This window comes from Penicillium atrosanguineum, assembly GCF_028827265.1.
Source record: "Penicillium atrosanguineum strain IBT 20685 chromosome Unknown utg000003l_segment0_segment0, whole genome shotgun sequence".
Taxonomy (NCBI): Eukaryota; Fungi; Ascomycota; class Eurotiomycetes; order Eurotiales; family Aspergillaceae; genus Penicillium; species Penicillium atrosanguineum.
In genome coordinates, this window is record NW_026623135.1 from 2,450,017 (window position 1) to 2,474,374 (window position 24,358).

Here is a 24,358-nt window from a genome sequence, read left to right on the forward strand (position 1 = left end):
GGCGGAAGAAAACTTGACCCACGACATATGCTTATGTCATCGCATCACGTGCAAGGCCCCAAGCGGGACAGAAGATACAAGCTCGTTTCCATGCCCAATCCCTCAGGCCGCTAAAAGTGAATGGTTGGTTGCAGGGGAATCAGGCCCTCCTTCTGACTCGGCCCACGGGCTTTTTGGACCAACTCCACTAAGCACCCCAGGTGCTCTGTCCAAACCAAGCACATTCTGTACTAACTAGCACTCATCAGATTTGTTGATTGCTAATATCATAGCTATGTCTTCGTGAGGCACTTCTGCCTTTGGAACGGAAATTACTCGCTTTGTCACAATGTCACTATCGACAATCAACAGTCTGAGTACTTTGCCACCAAGTCTGCCCTTTTAGCTCAGTCGTAGAGCGCGCCACTCGTATAATTTCAAGGAATAAAAGCGTCATGGTGAGGTCCACGGTTCAATCCCGTGAAGGGGCATTCCTTTTTTGAACCTTTGTCAATACCGTCGTGCAATGTAATCGCCACAAAGGCCAACTCTCCCGCGGAGGCATAGTTTCTGATCCTCCTATGATTAGCCCCAATAATGGACTACTTTTAAATTACAATTTCGATTCAAGAAAAAATTGTGAACTTTGCTCGCCTAGCGATAAAGCCATTGGTCCCACTGTTTTACCTTCAAAACAACATAACTACTTCTTTCGCGCTCTAAGTAAAACAATTTCTTGTTATGGTCATATTATAGCCTCGCTTTCTCCGTTTCACGATATCTTGACAAGCTAGGTTCTAGTCCGGTTTGTGGTAAGAGTACGTACAGGTTAGACAGAGTTATAGAAGAGCTCAATAAGTAAAGCACCTTGATCGCCAGACACGCTTCCAGGGACCTTGACTTAAAATGAAGGATTTTGTCAAGGTGAGATGAAGTGTAACTTGTCCAAAATTATGAAAGCATACCAGGCAATACCCAGTCCAATCTCACAAGTTCACTAAAGTGGATATGCTAACAGAGCTGTAATTCATTTTATGCCAGGCTCTTCGCGAAGAACTCAGCACACTTCGCACCAGCATCGTCAATCTTATCATAGAGATCCGCGTGGGTCATACCATCCACAACATACAACTCCTTCGGCTCCTTGGCCTTTGCAATAGCGTCCTCGCTGTACCACTTAGTGGCAGCCTTGGTGCCAGTGATCATCAAAAGAGGACGCGGACTGATCATTTCAATATGCGCAAAGGCATCAAAGTTCGCCATAATATCCCAGCTGCGTGGTAAGGTGGTATTCGTAGCACGAGGGTGGAAAGCCCTGTCAGTGCGATAATAGTTCATCAGATCGCGGAACGCGTCAGGGAAATCAGCAGGAGCATCCTCTGGCTTTTCAGGAAGCAGGTGGACAATTGGAACTTTCTCGCCGCCAACATCGCTGTTGCGATCCTTGCCAGCAGCTTCAAGCTGCATTTTGAGAATATCCATGTTGGAAGAGTCCTTTTCGAGGCCACGGCGAGCCATAGTACCGGCGCACACGGCGGCAGAGGTTGCGCAGGCCTTGATGCGCAGGTCGGTCTGGGCTGCGAAAGGTGCATAGCCCCCTGATGCACAAATTCCGAGAACACCAATCTTCTCGGAATTGACGTCTTTATGGCCGACGAGATATGTCACGGCGCACTTGATATCTTCGACGCGCTGGTAAGGGTCCTCCAGGTTTCGAGGCTCTCCCTCGGACTCTCCCTGGTAGGCGGCATCGTAGGTCAAACAGATGAAGCCAGCATGGGTGAGAACGCGAGCATAATTAGCAGGCGATTGCTCCTTGATGGAAGTCCACGGGTGGGCGATGATAATGGCTGCGCCAGAGCGGTCGGGGGAGCCAGCAACTGGGGGGTAGAAGTGGGCAGCGATCTTGTAGTTGCGGGAGAGGAAAGTGACTTTTTGAGGCAAAGACATGGTTGCAATGTCACCAGAGAAGTACGATGATGTGATTTAAGATATCTCAGATGGCCGAAACTGTCCTATTTATATTCAATGGGTTTTGACGGGTCACATTTGTCGAGTCCGATCATTTTCGGACCTTGAGGTTCATCTCGGGCTGCGGTGACGTATGAGACCCATTATGCATGCATAACTACGAATGTTTTCAGTGTTGATTTTTTTCTCGGACTTAAGGATGGCATGACCAATTTATTTTGTTTGTTTGGTGTCAGCAAGAGACGATTCAGTGTGTTGGTGAGAGTTAAGGTCCGATCCGGGGTGGACATATCAGACACCTGCCAGACAGGATCTTTCAAGTTCATAATTTATTATTGTTTCCACTGGTGCCACTTTGATATATGCAAGTTAGTCTCGCCTTCTCTGAAAGGTTCCTCAAACCCAGCAATATAGCTTTCCAGAATCTTTTCTGTAACATGGAATGCCGAATCACCGTCTTCGATGACCAGCTGATTTCTGAACGCCACTCGCCGACGCAGTTCTGCAGCGTCCACATCTAAATACACAAGCATCCAACTACCGCCTAGCTTTTCAACTAAAGACCTCCAATCATTCCTTTGTTCGCGGAATGAAAATGAGAAGTCGAGAATCGCATCGCAAGAGGCCCAGTGAAGCACCACGGACAACTGTCCTCGAAGCTCTTTTTCGGCTTCCTCTTTTTAATCACTATACTTTCCGGCCGGGTAGTCGACTTCACTTAGACATTAATGCCCATAGATATACAGATCTATTGAGAGACGCTTGAAAGATGGGTGCTTTGAAATTAGCATCGTGAAAGCGGAATTTACCGGAACCTGTATGAGGTCACATCTAAGATTAAAGTTGTGGTTGGAACATGCCAGCTCAAAATACAAACCTGCAATGCCACAAGTCATCACCCTGACTGGTCGAGAATCACTTTCTGTGCGCTTTATAACGGACCCGAGTGCTTCGGGTGATCAGTCGATGGAAGGTGTTGATGAAGCCGTGTTATGCAAGAGCAAAGAGATAGATTTGTGTCAGCAAGCAGATCAGAGATCTCTAGTATGGAAGGAATCAATTCAAGAACTCAAGAAAATCCATAAATGAATAAGTAACATGAGTCTTTCCGTTCGAGAAATCATGGCGATCTATAAAATCATGCCTCAGGCACCAGTCCCACCCTCACCCGTCGCATCCGCAAAATATCCAGGGAGAGATTCTAACATCCTTCACATACCGCAAAATGGGACGCAAAATACACAGGTCCTCGATTCAATTGTTAGTTTTTGCCCTGGCATTATTCTTCATTTTATATTTGAACCGCCCCGGATCTAAAGACAGATCGTTCTCATGGAATAAAGTCCGCTACAAGACCGCCGCCACCACTCTCCCCGAAGCCCGGGGTATTTGCCCAAATCTATCCGAGTCCAAAAAGCCTGCCCTCATTGTATCACACGTGGCAGGAGACGGTGATCCAGCTTGGGTCGACGCGCTTTCCAAACGGTACCATCTTTGCGTGTACAACGTCGATAAGGTACTCGACAAGACCTCAAAGTATCTTCAAGTGCCTATGAATCGCGGTCACGAGGCAATCACTTACCTCACCTTTCTTATCGACAATTATGCTGAAATCCCTGCATCGGGCGCTGTATTCGTGCACGGATCGCGCTTTGCATGGCATAACGACGCGCCGGACTACGACAATGCAGCTCTGCTAGCAACGCTCGATTTTGAGCGTGCGCTGCAATCAACCGGCTACCATAATCTTCGCTGTGATTGGAGTACCAGTACATGCTTGCCTTCTGCGCCTGCGCAAGGGAGTCTAGAGATGCGGCTTCAGTCTGCCGTAGCGCCATGGAGTGATCGAGCAGCGTCTGATGTTGCGCTGCCGAAAGCTCTGGCAGCTATTTTCGGCGGCAGCTTGGATGAGTATCAGGCCGTGCATCGGGAAGTAGATTTGCATCTTCATCTTGGACGGACGGAGATTGTTCGGTCACAATGTTGTGCGCAATTTATCGTTTCTCGAGAGCGCGTGTGGCAGCATTCGCAAGATGAGTATGTTGCGTTGAGACAGTGGCTTCTTGATGGGGCTGATGGGCGGATCAATTTCCGGTCTCGAAATGAGAAGGTTGCGCCGATGGATGATCGGGTTGCGGGACGGGTCTTGTCGTATTTGTGGCATATTTTGTTTGCCAAGCCGAATGCTGATGGCGGGCTTGATCTTGAACAACTTAATAGGGATGCTTGTCCGAGCGCGCAGGAATGCTACTGTCGTCTTTATGGGAGGTGCAATCTCCAGTGTCCTAATCCTGGGACTTGTTGGGGACAATATCAAGTGCCTCCGTACTTCAAGCTTCCTGATGACTGGCCGGAGACGCATCCTTGATCTATTCAGGTGTTTACATTCTCGCATTTGCATATCAGAGGCTTTGGAAAGGATTGGATGTCAATCATGGGATAAGTTCGATGCAAATCATAATCATATTATACTATATACAATTTCCAAACCATAAAACCAGCCTTTTAGAATCGGGCAAGAACGCGCTCCTGGGCATCAGCAACCGCGTATTCACTGCTATGCTTCTTGCTCATCACTGACTTGGCTTGCTCTGCAGTGAAGCCGCGGGCCTCAACAGCCGGGTTGTAACCGAGGCCAGTGATCTTAGCTACTTCCTCGGAAGGTACGGCGGCAGAGACCTTGCCATCGGGGCGCTTGTACACCGTGACGACAACAGCACCGCCCAGACCAAGGTTATGCTGGAGGGCAGCGTTGGTACCCTCAACCAAGCGGTTGTTCGCCCAACCACGCAGGTGCCAAACCAGCTCGGCACACTGGGCTAAGCCAGTTGCGCCGAGGGGGTGGCCTTTGGAGATGAGACCACCAGAGGGATTAATGACCATCTTGCCCCCGTAAGTAATGTCTCCACGACGGACCATCTCGTGGGCCTTGCCGGGCTCACAAAGCTCAAGGGCATCGATGGTAATCATCTCATTGGCTGAGAAGCAATCGTGCAATTCGCAGACTTTGATATCACCAACCTTCACGCCAGCTTCAGCTATGGCGGTGCGGGCAGCATGGCGCGACATGGCGAAACCCATCAGATCAATCGAGCTCTTGTTGAAAACCGCCTCAGAATCGGTAGCAAGGGTTTGACCGGCGATCAGGATGGCTTGGTCCTTCAAGTGGGGACGAGCATCAAGGAACTCCTGGGAGACAACAACGACAGCGGCACCACCGTCGGAGGTCGGGCAGCACTGGAGCTTGGTGAGAGGCTCATGGATCATGGGTGCGTTCATGACCTGCTCGAGGGTGTATTCCTGCTGGAATTGGGAGTAAGGGTTGCGCTTGGAGTGTTCGTGATTGATACGGGCGATCTCGGCGAAGTCCTCGTTCTTAGCACCGTACCTATTGACTCTCTTGTTAATATGTCGTTCTTTTCTTCAAAGCAATCGGGATCACAACGTACTTCTCCATATATTCCCGACCGGCGTTTCCAAACATCTGAGCAGCACCGGGGGCGTTCGTAATTCCACGGGTCTCGGCCATCATCATTCCGAACAGACCGGTGGGGTTGGCACGATCATTATACATGGACTGTAAGCTACCAGGGTTCATCTTCTCGAACCCAACAACAAGAACACAGTCGGCAGCGCCGTGGGCAACCATGGTGCGGCCCATAGCCAGACCAGTCGAGCCAGTTGAGCAGTTGTTATTGACATTGTAAATAGGAATATTGGTCAGACCGAACTGGTAGAACACGCGTTGGCCGCAGGTGCTGTCACCGTAGACATAGCAGGCAACGCCCTGGTCGACATCGTCGTAGCTGATCTTAGCATCGAGCATGGCCTTAATACCAGCCTCGTAGCCGAGCTCATTGTAGTCAACCTTGCCGCGTGGCTTGATGAACTTGGTCATGCCCACGCCCAGGACGTAGGCATTGCTAACTTGCTTCTTGACCATTGTGTCGGATAAAAAGTGGAACCGAGAATGGAGGTGTTATGTTTGCAGAAAGTAGCAAAATGCGCCTATATAGGGAGGACATCGGGTCACGAGTGGGGAAGTTCCCAGTGTGAATTTGCGGGGAACGACCGAGGTCCCGAGGGAAGCTGGCCCGAGGGATGTTGCACAAACCTCTAGTGCATAAACTTTGAGATCTTCTTTTAATAGCCTATATGAGTTCTCCGAGTCCTATCTTAAATTTAAAATGACTTTTAGTTCTTTCGACATGTGTTATGCCGATATTCGCGGTCAAGGCTGTCCATCACGTGCATTCACCCCATGACATGGTCTGTCTGTCGCGCACTCACCTTTCTCACCCCGGGTCGCGCGAGGCTAAAGCGACTCTCACCCTACATTCAGCCGGGACACAGCACTTGGCTATACTGATCTTTGAGGCTTTACAAAATCCTCGCATTTTGCTGTGAGTTTACAGTAACTACAGGATCACTTGACTGAAATAAAAGCCCGCACGGAGTGCAAGCATGAGTATTCAGACTTATTTTGTTTCATTAAGCTATGTTGCCAACTGGCATATGAAATCTTCGATCGAGATAGCATAAAGGCGCGCGCTAAGCGGCCTTGTTACATAAGTACGGAAACTGAAGATCACCAGACACCACCTCACATGAACTAGCAGCTTGTCGCTTTAAATACTACGTAGCAAGTCAATGAGTATTTGCAGCGATCCGAGAGCCTTCAAAGATGTGCAGAAAGTACAAGCGTGAGACAGATAAGACACGGGGATAGGTTTGTGCTTGATGAAGCTACGATCTTGCAGACATTTCATCATAAGGTGCTGTGGTCTAGTGGTATGACGCCACGTTGTGGAGACAACACAACAAATCCGTGTTAGCCCCGGTTCGATTCCGGGCAGCGCCATTTCTTTTTTTCTATTTCCTTTTTTTTCTTAACTCTCGCTGAAATTGTGACATAAAGTAGCCACTTTGGAGGGAATACATAGTGGGAAACGAGTATTCGTAATTATCTAAGAGCCTTGAAAATTTGTCCAGAAAATATAGCGTAATTCACTACCGAGCGGGCCACCGCACCATCATATCTAATGCCGTTTTTTACATCCTATATCTCAACAATCGGGACTCGTATAAAAGGCAAACTTCAAGATCATATTCTATGTAGTTAACATATTACCTATGTGGAATCCAGGAGTTTCCGAGAGTAACTTATTTGCAATATATATATTTATCGCTTATGCTGGTAACTTTGTTACTAAAATATCATATCATCAATATCCGGGCTATGGAGTCCTTTGGAAAGTAGATACCATATTATGAAGAATGCTTAATCGGTATCATTAAACTTATACTAGACTAGATTGAAGCGGTGATTCTTGAGATATAAACTGTAAAAACCGGCATTTAATATGCTGTTTTGCGGTGACCCGCTCAGTGGTGTGGCCCGCTCGGCAGTGAATTACATAATAATAGGATAAAGTAAGGCACAGAGAAAGTTTGGTGCTTAATCACACTATGATATTCAAAAATTTCCATCACAAGGTGCTGTGGTCTAGTGGTATGACGCCACGTTGTGGAAACAACACAACAAATCCGTGTTAGCCCCGGTTCGATTCCGGGCAGCGCCATTTCTTTTTTCTCTTTTAACTTTTTTGTAGCTCTCAGTTCATTTATCTGTATTTCTTGGTCCAATGTGAAACCTCCTTTTCACTCCTCGTTGGACAGAAATATAGACCTAGCCCTTGCCTATAATTTTCTTTTTACATAGACCATCCACTAATACGTTAGTAGTACCTAGGAGGCTTTTAAGCATATTTTCAGATAATAGTTGAGCAGGCGCAGATTCTACACACGAATATAGGACCGGTGTTTTCGGGGCCCTATATGACTATTCACGGACGTAGTCCGCTTTGCTCTAAAGAAACAAAGTTCAAGATTTGTCCTCAATCTGCGCTCGAGATTAGTATGAGCTAGACGACCAATTCTTGTAGGACGTCTAAGTTCGCTCGCGGGGGGCCGTTCCCGGGAAACATGCGGCTAAGGCTAAACCTTTCAGAAACCACGTTAGACATGCCAAGGCTATGAGTTCATGAGTTCTGAGTTCCATCCGTAGTATTTCTACCAATCGTTTCTTGTCGAGTTCGAGATCGTGTATCTCTGCAATCTACTGATAAGATTTATGCTTGTCACAACAAATGCATTAGCACATGCATTTTAGGCGTCTCTCGGGGCAAAGAGCTTGATCTCTTCTTCCTTGATAATGGTGACACTACCATGTTATTGGGTAGGCAGGTGAAGGTTCTTTGAAACATGGCATGAGAAACAAGGCATTTATGAATGAAGTTAGAGGCCTGACTCAAAAAGGTTCCAATCATGGTCTCAGCAGCTTATGGCTGCTGCTTGACCATGCAAGCCATTGATATAGCAGCGATAGTTCTCAGATTAAATTTCAGACTTGACCCAACGCGGGCGGTTCCACAGTTTCCCATTATCAATTATAGAAATAACCCAGGTATTGTGCCCCCGGCAGCGCTTCACGGTGGGCCTCCGATAATTTGAAAACTGGCTATTGGGGTGATAGAGCCCTCGACGGTCAAATCTTAGTAAACTTTGACATTCTACTAGCTATCTCGGTCAGCGAGAAGACAAACTTGGGAGGGAAATGACTATCAGTAGAGATCTGACCAAAAGAGACCTCAGGCACCACATGATTTTCTACTGCAAAATTCTGCTTAGAATTACGACATTGATTGGGACCGAGCAGGAGTGAGTACTGCTCAGAAACAGAGAATTCCTTCGGTAGTACCCGAAGGGCCGTTACTTGCCGGGTCCATAGACGAAGAAAAGTGACAGAGGACAAGAGAAGAAGTCAAGAGGCAGGATAAGAAGTCAAGCTATGGCGTGTAAGCCCCAAGTGTCTTGTCAAAGGCCAGTACAGAATAATTTGTGTGCCATTCAGAAAAGTTCTAAACTGAGAAAAGAAAGAGAAGAGAGAGCGAACAACTACAAAACAATTGCACCCCCAAGTCCCGATCGGGACTAGCTCATTACACGTGACCTATCCTCGAACCATGCGTCACAGGTCTTCAATGTTTTTCATGTCTGTCAATTTCTCCAAAACATAAAAAGAGGCTTCAACTTGCCGCCACGACTAGCAGCAGGAATATCCTCAAAATTTGTAACACTGAGAAAGAGAGATATAAGCTGAGAATTACAAAAAAGTTAAAAGAGAAAAAAGAAATGGCGCTGCCCGGAATCGAACCGGGGCTAACACGGATTTGTTGTGTTGTTTCCACAACGTGGCGTCATACCACTAGACCACAGCACCTTGCGATGAAAAGTTTGAATATCATAGCTATATCAAGCAAAATCAGAAAATAATTAAATTAAATAAACCGAAAAGCCTGCACTTACAGCATACTTTAGTTTGCCCCACAATTATATTTTATGGAAAAAAAGAAATAGAAAAAAAGAAATGGCGCTGCCCGGAATCGAACCGGGGCTAACACGGATTTGTTGTGTTGTCTCCACAACGTGGCGTCATACCACTAGACCACAGCACCTTGTATGATTATTAAGCAATTGTACTCACATATGATGCCGTTTCCCAATCATTTAAATAATAGGATGGGTCGCACCGGCACAATTCTAGTCTCTTTCTCCTGGTCACCGGCTTGATTTTCGACTGTTAAGTCAGAGTAGGAAACGTCAGGTGGAAAAAATACTTACCAATGAAGGGTCACATGTGCCGCTGACTACCATAGCCCGCCGTTAGCGCTATAACTTGTTGGCTATATCTCCCGAGCAGCCAGGGAAAAGAAAGAAACATAGTGATATTTGACTTGATATAGAGCCCCGGGGTTGGATTTAGGAATAATGGAGAGAAGTCTACAGGAGAGACTAGAGGCCCATAAGCGAAAGCAGTCAGAAAAGTAAAGAAATGAGCGACAGTAATGCTTCACATTTAAAAAATTCCTATGCATGGACATCACATTCATCTGTATTCAAAACCACGGCATATCGGAGTCATTCCATCGCAACCCCCAGTTACACCATATCGGATTGATACATGACTGGTAGAGCTTTTCATGCGTGGTTGTATATTGAGGTCACCACATAGTTCTTGCAAATCCATTCCAATCCCCTCCATCGTCGACCGTCTCATGTCTGCCCGAAGCATCCATAAGCTATTTTAACGGACCCACGGAAGTCAAATATAATAGTTTTTGTTGAGATTACATACCCAGCCCATGATTAAATAAATTATTCAAGTGTATGGTTATTGAGAGTAGCTCAAAACAGGTACGCAAGGATATAAGACATTCTTAACCATGACCGCGTAAAGATTGGAGGACTCTTCGCAAGCGAAATTATGTTGAATAAAGCATCGACTAGTATTAAGAAATTGACAGGGAAATTAATTCTGTCTGAGGCCTGTGGGAAGAAAGCACTGCCATTCTCGTCAACTGGTATAGACAAAAAACTTTAACAGTGATATTAGGACTCAAATACACAGTCCATCATACAGTAAGTTGTGGTGAAGGTAATGTTCGTCGACTCTTTCGTGGATTGATGACTTTTACTTGCTATTTTTGAATGTGCGAAGACTCAAGATCTCCTTGAAGAGCCTCTATTCCTTTATCTTTTTAAGACATGGAATGGTCAGACTAGGTATAGGAAGCACTAGGTAGGAGCCTGCGTGCTCTGAGATATAGTAATCAATCTTTCGAGCCTTTCAATTCAGTTTTTTTGGCCTTCTTGAGCTTACGGATTAGACTTAGCATCACAAGGATATTGAGAGCCAAAATGCCGGCTCGCTTAGGAGAAGGGTGGTTACTGGATGCATTATTTGCGCTGCTAATATGAATTTGATGTCTCCGGATCTCGTGACGTGCTTGATATGATTCAGTGGGTGCTTTAGCATTAATTATACATATTAAGCACGTAATATCTGTATAAAGTACGAGTAATTTCGAACTTTGGAAGTGGGGCCCCACAAATATGCCCTGTGCGGCCAAACAAGGCTTTACCCCTGGGGCCGAACAAGGCTCTGCCCCTAATACATAGTCCCATGGCGTACCCACACCGCTCCGGGTGTTGTGGGTACGCCATGGGACTAATAGATCCCGGTTTAGCCCCCGCCCCTGGATCCCGCATGTGGACGAATGCTAGTGTTAAGCCCAAGTTACTTATTTGAAGTTGCATCTGACATCATTGCAACAGCAAGAAACCACGCGCGATGTTTTTCTGCATAACCCTTATCGCCTCGCTGTTGGCAGTACTGCCTCCGGCCTCAGCATCTTCTGCATGCCGTTGCTTTCCAGGCGATGCTTGCTGGCCATCCGAAAGTGCCTGGTCACAATTCAACAAGACTATTGACGGGCGGCTGATTAGCACCGTCCCACTTGGTACACCATGCCATACGCCTAATCACAATGCTACCGCTTGTGCGGTATTGAAAGCTGGATGGGAGCTGCCAGAAGAACAGTACGTTGGTTCTTATGCTGAAATATTCAAGATGTCAAAGCTCAATCCATGCTTCTTCTAGTTATGAGTCTTCTTCATCTGTCATGGCCCCGTTCTTTGCCAATGGAACCTGTGACCCATATCACTCTGTCTCGAAGCCTTGTACTCTTGGCAATTATGTTTGGTACAGCATAAATGTCACCAGCCCAGCTCATATTTCATACGCCTTGAAATTTGCGACGAAACACAATATCCGTATTATCATTCGAAACACTGGTCATGACTACAATGGCAGGTCGACTGGAGCTGGAGCTCTTGCGATCTGGACGCATCATCTCAAGGACCTAGAAATCCATGAATACAAAGATAAGCACTATGCTGGCAAGGCCATTACTATGGGGGCTGGTGTTCAGGGTTTCGAAGCCTACGAGATCGCAGATGAAAACGACCTTCAAGTTGTTGGAGGTGAATGCCCCACTGTTGGTCTTGCCGGTGGCTACAGCCAAGGAGGTGGACACTCAGCGCTTTCCTCCCGCTATGGGCTAGGTGCTGATCAGGTCTTAAAATGGGAAGTTGTCGATGGTCAGGGCAACTTCATCACCGCCACCCGAGACAACGAGTATTCTGATATCTTTTGGGCTCTGAGTGGCGGCGGTGGTGGCACCTATGGAGTCGTCTGGTCAATGACCTCGATGGCTCATCCTGGAACCCCGGTGTCTGGTCTTAATCTGACCTACACAAACACCAATCTCGCGGCGAGTTCCTTCTATAGCACTATCGAGAAGTTCCACGAGAATCTTCCTGCTCTCGTTGACGCAGGTGCTATGTGTATCTGGTCCTACACTAACACTTCCTTCGTGATCTCTCCAATAACTGGCCCTAATATTCCTGTGGCCAAGTTGGTAAAGCTGCTTGAGCCTTTCACTGCAATTCTTGACAAGCTGAACATCAACTACACGATGTCCACAGGCCAGTATAGCAGCTACTATGGCCAGTTCAAGGATATGCAAGGCACTATTGAGGTTGGCATTGCGCAGTACGGTGGCTACCTTATCCCAAGATCAGTCGTAGAGAACAACAACAAAGCTCTGGTTCAAGCCTACCGTGAGATCACCGAGGCTGGCGCTACCTTTATCGGAGTGGGTTTGAACGCTTCACATAAAGTGTCTGGAGACGTTTATAATGCGGTTCTTCCCGCCTGGAGAGAGGCACTGATTGATACAACTTTGACCACCCCATGGGAGTGGGATGATGACGCTCTGATGGTGGAGCGACAAAATCAGATGACATATGAATTCATTCCCAAGCTGGAAGCACTCGCCCCCAGCTCAGGTGCCTACATGAATGAGGTAGGTTTACTCACATTTGGATCACCACCATGTTTTTCTGTTGTGGCGAATGCAATCTCACCGCGTTTCAGGGTAACTTCCAACAACCCGACTTCCAGAGGGTCTTTTATGGTAGCAATTATGATGCATTGCGCAAGATCAAGTCCAAGTACGATCCCAATGACATATTTTACGCCAAGACAGCGGTTGGATCTGCCGAGTGGAGAGAGAGGGAAGATGGCCGATTGTGCAAAGTTAATCAATGGCAACCCTCATGTGCTGAGTATGGCACTGTATAACAGTTGATAACCACCAATCTTGGACCCTTCGACATCTATTCTAATATCCAGTCCGGCTGTGACATTCCTGTTCTTGATTAACTGAATAGCATCAATATGTCGGTGTCGGGCGGTTGGCGGATCAGACTTCAAGGCTAAGAAGCCCCGTGGTTTCCTCCTAGATACCGGCCTATCTGTATAGCTATTTGAAACACGATATGACTTGACCATATACTGGACGTGCCTTCTAAACTCGTTTCTTCCGTAGAAGTGGTGCACTGTTGCAGTTCTACATTGGAATTGCTCTCTTGGTCTCCCTCATAAGATTCAGTATTGAACGCTGTTATTTTGCGCTACAGAATCAACAAGAAAGCGAATTTAACCTCATTATTTGCTTCAGTGGCCTGCGTCGTATGATTTAACCTCCCATAGGCAATATTTCTTTTGAAGATCTAACAAAGTACATAAGGATTTTCTGGTGTTAGCTGTTCCTAACTCCGACCAGTATGTACAGAGATAGATCACAGTTCTTCGTCTTCATAAGCGCGGGCTAAAGCCGATACTGAATTTACATCAAATGGAAAACGTGAATGAAAAGGGTTTCTTCAAATTTTCCCAAGCAATCACATCATCTTCGATTTTTCTGCTGTGGCCATTCTATCTCTTGCTATAAAGGGGACGTGCGGGCGCATTGGCGAAACACTGATAATTTTTTTTCTCAGCCTCAATTAGTAGATGACGCATTAATCAGGAAAACAGCGATTTAGTGACTATACCCGCTATAAGCGACTCAAAAATTGCTCGATTAACCAGTACTTTACTAGTTACACGTCACACACGCCTGTACACCTGGATGCCTCATAATCCTGGTTGCGAATGGCTCTAGTATTCGTCGCCTTGTTTGGTCAAGACAAATTGCCTTGACGAGGCGGTTTTTGGAGAGCATCCCTGGGCAAAGAGATCTTGATTGAGCGAAAGACATATCTCATGACTCGTATTGCAGATGTTCGTTCCCTTGTATTGTGATTACGAGGGAGCGGATACCCTATCGCTCTAGAACACATGGCTCGGAACCCTGTGTCTTGCATATGCAAGACACCTCAGCATGCCATTGGAAGATCCAAGCTCCTAGGGACATGAGACTTGTTCCGGTACGTGCATTGGTGAATTTACCGTTGTCTTTTAACACCAAACGTGAAATGTAAGCATCAATATATGTGCCTTCAGGATGGCAAGAAATTATAAATAAACAAAAATTTCCATCGTCTGAGCTAGATCGGAGATTTTCATTTCAATTCGCCCTCACATTATTTGGGATATTCATCATGTCTTCAACAACAACTCAAACAATAACACAACGAGGGCTCGTCTATACCAAAATGGAAAAGGACGATTTCTTGAAGGATAAAATCATTGAACACTTCAGCCAACTCACTCTTGATCCCGACTTCCAGAAAGCATCAGCGACTTATAGTCAGATCAAAGAGCAGCAGGAGCAAATCCGGATTCGAGATGCAAAGCTCGCTAAATTGGAGAAAGATTTTAAAGCTCAGGAAGGGAACAAAGTGCTTGCGCTTAGCGAATTGTCCGCAGTGAATCAAGTGCTGACCACTCAAAAGGGAGAGGCAGAAACTAAAAATTCTTCTCTTCGAAAAGAAGCTACAGAAAGAGAGAAGTCTCTGACTGAGGTCTCTCGAAGGATCAAGGAGCTTCAGAGCCAGATACAGGCGCAGCTGTTGGAAAAATCTTCGGATGAAAAAAATATGAACTCAATGGTTGAGAAACACAATCTTGACATTGATTCTCTTCAAAGAAGACTTAAAGAAAGCGATGGGGTAACCGGCAACATAAAGGCTACCAATGTAAACCTAACAAGTCTCCTTGCCGTTGAGAAGACAAAGACTGGCCGTCTCGAAGAAGAGAAGAAGTCTCTCGATGAAGAGATGCAAAAGGCTCGCAGTCGACTTGAAAAGCTCGATGGCTTTATATTTGAATCTCACAAAGTTGATGAACAGTCAATGTCAGTATTTTCTCGGAAGATGAGTTACACTCTATTGACGCTGTGTTTTAGAATGGATGATTTTTCAGGCCTGTGGGGTTATGCCAAAAATGAGATTTGGACCGTCTTACGGCAGGATTTGAGCGAAGAGAATCTCAGAGTAAGTTTATTCTACACCTACTCTTGCTCTTATATATCGAATTATTAATTAGATTAACTTTCCTGACAGAACGAAAGACCTTGGAAAAAACTTAGACTGGGTGCTGATGATGCTTTCCGAGATGGAGCTATCCACGGACAGTCTGTCCCTCTGTGTGCTTCGAACTCTGATGCTGCGAAGGGAATGCGACTGGCTGTGATGTTGGCCATTTTATCCAGGGAGATTGATAAGGAGATTTTTCAGCCGAATTACTTTCCGTCCGACACCGGCCATTTCAGGATGAGCTTGAACAAGCTTGTACAAAGCGACAACGAAAAAGAACATTTTTATCGCTCCGTGTTGCTATCTATCGATCGCGACGCGCAGGGGGCTGAACTTCAGTCCAGAGTCAAGTGTGTTGTTCAAAAAGTGTCCTGCTATCTCGAGGAGCTTCTTTCAACTGCCCAGTATGCTGAGCTTAAAGAGAAAATAAAGAATGTGGTTGACAGGGCAACCGAAGTGTGGCATCCTATCCAGCAGGCTACGAAGAGATACGAGACAGAATTTCATCCTATCGATTGGGTCCACGATGAGGATGAGCTGTTCCAGTATCCCATCGGTGACAACTCAATTGCGGCAGATGTTCCATATGACCACCTCTTTGTGATTTTTCCAGGATTGTCTTCCTTGGAGGAGAATGTTTTCATCTTGACGTCTGTTATTCCGCTCCTTAGTTCGCAGAGATTATGTCTTGTTGCGAAAGAAGAGCTGAGGGAAGCAGTTCGAGGAAAATCTAGCTCCACGGCCAAACAAGGCAATCGTAAGCGGCAAAACTCTGTTGCCATAGCCCAACCACAGCAAAATGGGCGCAGTTTTTTAGGGGGGTACTCCCGCGAAGACTCGGGCAATTAAGGAAAAATGGGTCCCGCTCTCGAGCCACAATGGGGTCTCAGGTATCACCGAGGACATTTTACGGATGAGGGAGCCTATCTTGATTGTTTGTATTCGCTGAGTGCCTGCATCTTTTCTCTCCTGTGTCATTTACTGAATTTTATTTTGCCTGTGTGTTGTACCACAATGTTCATCCACTCTTCGGGTACCAAGGCCAAATTGTCGACGTAAGAATGGAAACTCGCTACCACTGTAATGTCGAAGGACACCATATTTAACAATTCTGACAAAATTTCTGGGCGCAGTCAGCTAGATATCCCATGAATGACCGACTTGATAATTTCATCAAGCCTAAGTAGTATTTTGGAATGGACCAAAGACTGATGAGCAAGGCCAAAAGCAGCTACGTAGAACACGCCTGTGAGGATCTGAAAATCAGTTCGGCCTGTCGAGAAGCTTACAATAGACTGATCTGACACATGATGGATCCTAAGTCCGCCTCGGTAGGATACACATCTGAGCGAGCAACGACATGCGCGAGAGTCAGCGGCAGGTCGGCAAGTAAGAAGTACGCAAAATCCCCATATATGTACACACACAATTTATTAACGCCCGGCGGCTTCGCTGAAAGGGCAACTATCACTAATCTACCAATACATGTCCTGTTATATGCCGTGTCTCCTTAGAGCCCATACATGATTTCTTTCAGTATATGTCATCGCAGCTTTCAGTATCGTAGCGGATTCTCGTAGATTAGTAATTTTTGTTAGTAGACGGGCTTGAAGGCGCTTCATCAAGTGTTCAACATGCTACCCTCGGCAGTTGAAGCACGTCTACCGTTTCTGGCACGAGGTGGTTGGTATAAGTTAAGTCAGGGGGAGTGTGTGATTTGTGTTCGTCAACATGGCTAAACGGTGTCGAGTCGGCCCGTGGCGATTGTAAACCGTATTGAGGCATCTGATCATCAACACGGGGAAAGTAGCTGCTTTTACTTGCAGTAATTGACTCGGACCGGACACCTGCTGACTCATCATATTAGTAATGATAGACACCTGGTCAATCAGGAATCAATATTTTATCTGCTTGAGCAAAGCCCTGATCTCCTGTAAGATCCAAGGCTCAATCCATGGAATTTTGTAGCTCAGAGAGAGGCTCTCCTTATTTATACTTCTCATCGTGGAAACCACTAATCCACTCCTATAAGCATATACTCCGTTAGGCCCTGTTTCCTTCTCGAATGCGATGTGACTAAAATGTCATCCCTTGGGCTCTTTACAGGATCAGGGGAACGAGGAGGAACATTTCTTGTCTTATAGTTTGATTCAACGGATTGTAACAAGTCTTTTTCAACCATAGCCAGGCTGGCCCAAAGAATTTGATGCTAAGCATCTTTACCTTGGGTGGCTCATGGCGATTCTCTTGCGGCTCTCTCAGGCATCAAATTCCAACGTTACATTTGGGCTTATGTTCAATACCAAAATCCAGTCATATACCTTCACTGCCACCAAAGACTTTGCTCACCGACAATTCGACCGAGATTTCAGAAGCCTGAGATCCTAAGCATTCTGGAAAGACATCACACCCATCACACTTACATATTAGAGACGTTCAGATGAGCTACGTGGCTCCTATGGACGGGCTCACTTTAGAAAGATTTGGAATCGATAATGTTTGTCAGATGGCGCTTGTAACCTGATTGTCATTGGCTTCGGCCTGAAATCAAGTCAGTGCGCTTGCATCTCTGGGGAGTTACTTGGAGATCGAGCCCCCAGATTGCTTTATTAGAACTTATCTCTCAGAACACCAGCCTCATGGACCATGCAGTCACATAACGGGGGCTTGATCGTGACCTGGGGCTAAAATAACGTCGAACAGGGCGTTAGATCGATAAGTGCATCACGGGCCGACGGGATTATCCGCTTGACAAATACCTCAAATGATGTCAAGAACACCTGGAGTGCCTCATGATGTGCAGGTATGGCGTCCAATGAGACGTTTCGAGTCGCGGATCAGGATCAGAAGAGCATCAAGTGATTGGGCACTGAGGGCAACCCCGACATGGGCTGAATCCGCTTTCCCTATGGTTTAATTCCATTTTCTCTTATCGTTACTTTCTTCTCAGGCTGATTATGAACGATGTTGTGATTCTGCTGCCCAGCGGTTACATGGCCCTCTGCATATCAGTCCTACGAATGACTGGTGACAGTTCGGTGTTTCCCCGCTTTAGATGTACCATTCTCTAAGGTTCTCTTTCGTGTTTGAATCGGATTCAGTATATCCTGGCTCCAAGGTTACAATGAAACCAGTTGGAAGGCTAATCTCACTTATCAATATTCTATTCTCAAGACATATTATTCGTGGAGCAGCCATATCAAGGCGAGTCCTGGTTGAAGTAAACCCGGCTCCCAACTATTCTCATGGCGCAAAACCAGCCTACCGCAATCTACAATGAAGACCGATTGTCAAATTTTAGCCAGATTGCAACTTCTAGTGCCATCAGCCCAACTAAGTGCATACAATGTCAATGTACTCTGTGATAGTAGACTCTCACCCGGGTTAATTGTCAACACGTTGTGTACTCGTAATGCCTACTTGCAGGTTTTTCTTTTGGGGGCTTCCCTCGTGGACAAATGAGATCTCGCCCCAGTCACACAGCACGCTACAATCATGATTAACTTGAACCGTTGAAATCCTGGCTCGATGAAAAATTCTTCATATTGAGGCTGACATGCATGAACTGACTCGTGTAGTTCGTGTATCGGAATATCACAGCAAATAGCCTCCCTCCATCTCCAAGTATGAAACGAGAATCCTGGCCATTCTGGGCGCCAACGGCCAGTACATAGAGTTTTCGAAGATGTCTCTTCTATACCGACTTTTCCTTGCGACTTATCATGCGCAAATTGCTCTTTTCTTGATTCCATGTACTTGGGCGCATTTTTCCGTGAGCAACCAAAGGATGTCTATAAATACTTGATCTATCTCCATGAAATGACAGCAAGTTCACGCTTGGCAGTCTATTAACTCTCTTTATCTCTTGCTATACTCTCAGTTCACAAAAACCATCAGTTTATCGACTATAAAATCATATCATTCTCTTTTCATCAACTATCTCAGCTGATCCGACCACTCTAAGACTATTTTCCCACCATGTCACACATTACTAGTACTAGGATTGACTGTCGAGATCTGCGTGCAAGCGATCTTCAACCCGTTGATCAGCTTGAACACGCTCTTCGTGCTAGGCTTGGCACAGATATACCGATTACTTATATTCCAAGTGCAGGCAATGCTGCCGTCACGCTTGACAATGAGCTTGCGAGAAACAATCTCTCGCAAAATACCCCTGTGCATGCTACCAGGGATGTTACCACTACCCCTGCAAGCCTCTACATGTATATCTTCAGACCTTCAGACCGGGGCAGAATCGCAAGTCTCATTCGGCACCATTTCCGAGTTGAAATATTTACTCAGAGTCATACATACGATGAACTTGAAGAAGTTGGCTCGCATACCACCCAATCAGTAGCCGACGCATACTTTATCGACTTCCATCATACTCCGGGCCCAGACTGGCCACGTACTCCATGGCGAGGCCCTGTGAAAGTCGAAGTCATTAGTGAATCGCCGTGGAATGTGAAATTCAAACCATACCTTGGCGAGTCTCGTTACCTCGAGAGTTACTTGCAACAGCGGACCGATGATATTTCCGATATGCAGTTTTTGCAGACAAAGGGAAGCCTGGAAAATATCAATTATGTGCTCAAAACATGTTTGACTCGGAGAAGTGACTCCTGTCAGTGGCATGCTCAAAAGATACCCCAGTCAGCTAAGATTCTGGAGATGTTCTTGAAGGCTCATAATTGTTATTCTTCGAAGGATTTGATCTCTATGGTTCAGAAACATCTTGTGTCTGTAAATGAGAGTACTTATTCGAATGTCGAAAGAGCATATGGCGTGGATTGCTTGCCCCTTGGTATCTTCATCATCGATCATCTGCTGCTGGAGGAAAGCGAAACCGGAATAAAAGATTGGAACATCGGTTTCGCTGATGATAGTATCCATAAGGCTCAAAACGAATCGGAAGCTTACCTGTATAAGCTTAAAATACTTTTCAGCGCCATGGCCTGGCTCGGAGAGTTGTTTGATTTGGAATGTTTCGGGCAGATTTTTGAGACTGAGTTGGATGCAAAAATTCAACGAGCACGCGTCAAAACGCTTTTTATGTGGCTTGGGATGCCCAAGCAAGCAGCTTTTCTTTCCAGTGGATTACCGCCGCAAGGACCTGAAGCGACCGATGCTGAAGACCTCAACATACTTTGGCACTGGCTTCATCAACGAAACTATCGCCAAGTCAAGTTTGCTTTGGCGATCTCTAAGAGCGGCTTGATCAGAGAGAGGAAAGATGCAATAGGTTTTATATCAGACCTGTCTATTAAGTACCTCTCAATGCCTCCTGGTATTAAATACTAGTAAGGACCGGCCTGAGATTCCGTACCAGATCGCTGGGTACTAAGGGTACTCACTCGGAGTGTCCAGCGGATGCCTGTTGAATCGCCAACTGGACAGTACCAGACTCAATTTTCCATCCCGTCTTTTGATTGGCTAAGATTCTTGTATTTTCTTTCTTTTCTTTCCTTTTCTTTTTGTTTTTTTTTTTTTTTTTGATTTAGTGCACCTCTTAGTATGTTAAATCTCTTATCCAAATTTGCAGAATGAATCAATGCGCTCGAATCGACTCAAAAACCTGAAGTTCGTTGTGGTGTATATATGGCGGAGAGGGGGGATCCGGAGCCTTCCTGCATTCCTAATTACTAGTAATACTTAGTAGTAAGATTGGATACCTGAAAGTCTCGAGCCTGTTGTCGACAAACGTTCACATGTTTCCCTGCGTGGCTTCCACGGTTCGTCTTCAGCTGCATAATACCTGCCACTTACCAGGCACAAAGCGAAGAGAGCCTAAAGGATCGATCGATAGCGTAGAAAACTGGATCTAGCCGCGGTCCAGATCGGCCGAGTCTCCATAATTCGGCCCCATTTTGTGTCACAAACGAACGCCCGCTTTCCGCACCGACAACTCTTGCAAATCAGCTCTCACTTGGCCCAAAGGGTCGCATTTCACATCTCAAATCGTAGTGAGTCTTTGGAAGAAGACCAGGATCATGTTTGCGTTGTTGAGGCAGGCCTCGAATTCGGGTCAGGACCTGCAAGACGGGGAACTTTTGTACAGGCAGTCAGAGGGGCTGTGATGCTCAAATGATCCGATCTGTCATTTCCGCCAATATGTAGCTAGCTGCCTAGCTTCCGAGGAAGTTTGTCGCAAGACCGCCCCAATCAAAAGCCAAGGAGAGACGTAAGTAGATAAGAGGGAAGATAGATAGCTTGAACAGAAGAGTCATAAAACCATTCAGGATATCGAAGGCTGGACTGCTATCCTTGTATTTGATAAATGCAATAATCAAACACAATCATGTTCTCGCGGTCGGGTTGAGTTTATTGTAGGCCTGGACAGAGGACAGATGGTGTGGGTGGATGTAGCGCTTTCGCAGATCTGAGAGCTGATCAAACCCGACCTATGTCCACCCAGCAACAAGCCGAGTCCCGGGAATCGATTGGTTCTGAGAACTGCGAACTTTTGTCACCCATGAGCGAAAAATAGGCTGTAATTGCAGGTTTTGCCGGGGACCTGAGGAGTTTTCAGTCTGGCTCACACAAATTTCTTTAATGTACCCCCTTTTTTTTGCTCTTCCTCCCATTGAACCAAACCACACTTCCCGGCCCCGCCATGTGTGAGAGCAAACCAGGTATGGCAGCAAGACGCAAAGCTTTGACAGAAACTCGCTAATTCGAAAGTCTCCAGTGTCCTATTGGTTCTACTTGTGCCAAGATGTTGATCGAGTTCTCAATTCAAGGAAGGTGAAAGACATCGTGTCACAAGGGGAGAAGGAGACTTGGCTGAAAGCGGCTCAAATGGCCCGCGAAGACTGCGACAATGAATGCCACGTCACAATTCGAGTCGTCGAGTGGTGCATTTGGTGCGATCAAGAAGGGAGGAAATGGAAGTTTAGAGAGCCTCGTTCCACATGGCCGGACTTCCAAAAATCCCCTTGGTACAAGTGGATCGGTAGGGCTGATATACTGAGCGTGTGGAGACCCCGGACGATGCTGATAAATATACCATCCAGACGTCAACAGTGCCAATGAATTCCCATGATCCCAGCTAGTGTAGCGGTTGTTTTGCTACCTAGGTTGCATCAAGCGCGGTCATCTCTCTTCGTGAGTTCCGCCGGTCGGCATTAGCATGGGTGTTCACTGACGAATTCGGATAGTTTTGCCCACCGAGGGGAAAGAAATACTATCGAAACAGGTCGTGCATCCAATCTTGAAAGACAGATGAAGAAAAGCTCGCTGGGCTATTGAGGATTGATGGTAGTCGAGGATGAGGGATGGGAAGTCTTGGATGCCAGGGGGGGAAGGATGTGGGTTGAACAGCAAGAAACCATGTCACTTGAAAGAGAGGTTGCAGGACAAAATCAGTTCAGGAGTTCAAATGGTACCAGGATCATCCTGCTCAGGTGCCGGGTACAATCGATCTCGTGCATGATCGTAGCCGAGTACTTAGTTGTACCCCTGCCGGGTATTGAATACATGTGTTCATCTCGTCAATCGCCTTGACTCAGCTTCTGGTCATCGTTGAAAATGACTTCTTCGTATGTGACTCCGCCTGATCTTCGCTCCAACGCTCTCGCCGAACCTGAAGGTATGTTTGAGCCCCCATGTCTACCTCAATACGAGGCCTGTTTGTGTCTGGTACTGGTTCAGAGTACAAGGAAGCGGGGATGCAATTGTCACTCATACCCACTACCTCCGAGCGAATGAGGTCTCGTCATGCCCAGGTGGTTCAATAGAAGGCCAGAAAGGCCAGATATCGTCCTTAGTAGCCCTTTCTTCGGCATAGCCGAAGGCCACTAGTACAGTCTCACATCACACACGGGCCTATCATCAGCCTATTCATTAATCTAATAACCACTTCACGGTTCATCACACCCAGCCAAGCGATCTGAATGATTTGGGCCGCAATTTGCGTTCCTCGGTTTCATACGGCTTGAAGCATCCTCAGATGTGACAAGATGAACACGCATTTCCATGATCGTGTCAAAGCAACTTCACCTCGGCATGTTGTTAGTCCGTGTGTATGCAAGGAAAACCCAACACGCACGTACTTCTGCCTCTTCCAGACAAGACAGATCATTTCTGCTTCACATAAAGTAGCCTCTGTTTGGCAGAATCGATAACCCATAGGATGCCGGTGGGCGAGCCTAGCCTCTAACCCTACTTGTCTGACCCTACTTGTTTGGCCATACGTATGTCCTGCATGTGAACTGTCTTCCTTCCGCTGTTATGGGAATACTGAGCTCATTTCTAGGCTGAAAGGCAAGAGCCTGTGACCAGACCTTCAATTCATGTTATCGCCTAGGGATGGGGTCTACTGAATGTCCTCAATTTCATAAACTTCTCAATGCAATCAAACCATCCCCTTTCTACTTTTAATAGTGGTTTGTTGGGGTCGGGTTATCTGACGGCTTGCCCTATACTCCTGATGGCTTGCCTAAGTGTTTCTGTCGGAACCACTGCGCGACCTCTGGCGTCTGCAAGGATTCTACCTCCCCCTCCCGTTCAAAGTCTTTCACCCATCGCATAAATCTCTCCCGCATGCCTATAATATGAGCCATTCCACTCGTGTCACGATGCATGAGCACAGGGGAGACAGATTCTTCTTCATTATCTCGAATTAACAGGAAACGATCACGCCACATGTTCTCGATCACTCGGACATCGACATAGCCTTGAGAGTCTTCGCAATGCGGTAGGAACTGCATCGGCGTCTTGTCCTCCATATAGTAGTTACACGGAACACAGACAAGTGGTCTTCTATCAGGGGGCGAGGAAGTTTCCTTGATTGGGTGCATCCAGGTAGCCGCTGGCTTGGAAAAGTCGATAGGCTCACCCAAGGGGGGGGGGCGCCTCGGGTCCCAGAAGGGCTGGCAGTCATGGTCTGTTAGAGAAGCATCTATTCAGAAATTAGAAGTCTGCTAACGTCTGCAGTCTTTTGATGCAGGGGTCGAATCACACACCGTACGCGAATCAAAACTCCTCCAGCTAGTCAAGCGTCGTTTCCCGGAGCTCAAATAAGGGTGCACGGTACCCGCGTGAGACTTGTCTACCAGGTTCTGCATGATCGAGAAACATATCTCTCACATGTCGCGTTCTTGCTCGGGTGTGAGCTGGTAGGCGCCTTCGTGCGCATAACCCGTGAAGATCGATCTCAGCCCCTGAGGCGACGACCTGCTGG

At 46.5% G+C, this 24,358-nt stretch overlaps 7 protein-coding genes across 7 annotated transcripts; 4 read left to right on the forward strand and 3 right to left on the reverse strand.

Moving 5' to 3' along the window:
* Positions 1–1,011: 1,011 nt before the first annotated feature.
* On the reverse strand, positions 1,012–1,929 carry N7443_004357 (alpha/beta hydrolase; the record flags this gene model as incomplete). Its single annotated transcript, XM_056884413.1, has 1 exon — positions 1,012–1,929. One exon carries the CDS (start codon positions 1,927–1,929, stop codon positions 1,012–1,014), a length of 918 nt encoding a protein of 305 aa, XP_056742691.1.
* Positions 1,930–3,175: 1,246 nt separating this feature from the next.
* On the forward strand, positions 3,176–4,318 carry N7443_004358 (DUF3431 domain-containing protein; the record flags this gene model as incomplete). Its single annotated transcript, XM_056884414.1, has 1 exon — positions 3,176–4,318. The coding sequence occupies one exon, from the start codon at positions 3,176–3,178 to the stop codon at positions 4,316–4,318; it is 1,143 nt and encodes a 380-aa protein (XP_056742692.1).
* Positions 4,319–4,455: 137 nt separating this feature from the next.
* N7443_004359 (putative sterol carrier protein) lies at positions 4,456–5,893 on the reverse strand (the record flags this gene model as incomplete). The annotated part of the gene is made up of 2 exons (XM_056884415.1): positions 4,456–5,338; positions 5,400–5,893. The coding sequence occupies 2 exons, from the start codon at positions 5,891–5,893 to the stop codon at positions 4,456–4,458; spliced, it is 1,377 nt and encodes a 458-aa protein (XP_056742693.1).
* Positions 5,894–11,143: 5,250 nt separating this feature from the next.
* On the forward strand, positions 11,144–12,997 carry N7443_004360 (FAD-dependent oxidoreductase; the record flags this gene model as incomplete). Its single annotated transcript, XM_056884416.1, has 3 exons — positions 11,144–11,391; positions 11,453–12,719; positions 12,791–12,997. 3 exons carry the CDS (start codon positions 11,144–11,146, stop codon positions 12,995–12,997), a joined length of 1,722 nt encoding a protein of 573 aa, XP_056742694.1.
* A 1,304-nt stretch (positions 12,998–14,301) lies between these two features.
* On the forward strand, positions 14,302–16,026 carry N7443_004361 (uncharacterized protein; the record flags this gene model as incomplete). Its single annotated transcript, XM_056884417.1, has 3 exons — positions 14,302–14,996; positions 15,048–15,135; positions 15,205–16,026. The coding sequence occupies 3 exons, from the start codon at positions 14,302–14,304 to the stop codon at positions 16,024–16,026; spliced, it is 1,605 nt and encodes a 534-aa protein (XP_056742695.1).
* A 3,129-nt stretch (positions 16,027–19,155) lies between these two features.
* On the forward strand, positions 19,156–20,478 carry N7443_004362 (Protein g.t1.c1; the record flags this gene model as incomplete). The annotated part of the gene is made up of 1 exon (XM_056884418.1): positions 19,156–20,478. The coding sequence occupies one exon, from the start codon at positions 19,156–19,158 to the stop codon at positions 20,476–20,478; it is 1,323 nt and encodes a 440-aa protein (XP_056742696.1).
* Positions 20,479–23,594: 3,116 nt separating this feature from the next.
* N7443_004363 (NAD dependent epimerase/dehydratase) lies at positions 23,595–24,242 on the reverse strand (the record flags this gene model as incomplete). Its single annotated transcript, XM_056884419.1, has 2 exons — positions 23,595–24,047; positions 24,141–24,242. The coding sequence occupies 2 exons, from the start codon at positions 24,240–24,242 to the stop codon at positions 23,595–23,597; spliced, it is 555 nt and encodes a 184-aa protein (XP_056742697.1).
* Positions 24,243–24,358: the final 116 nt, after the last annotated feature.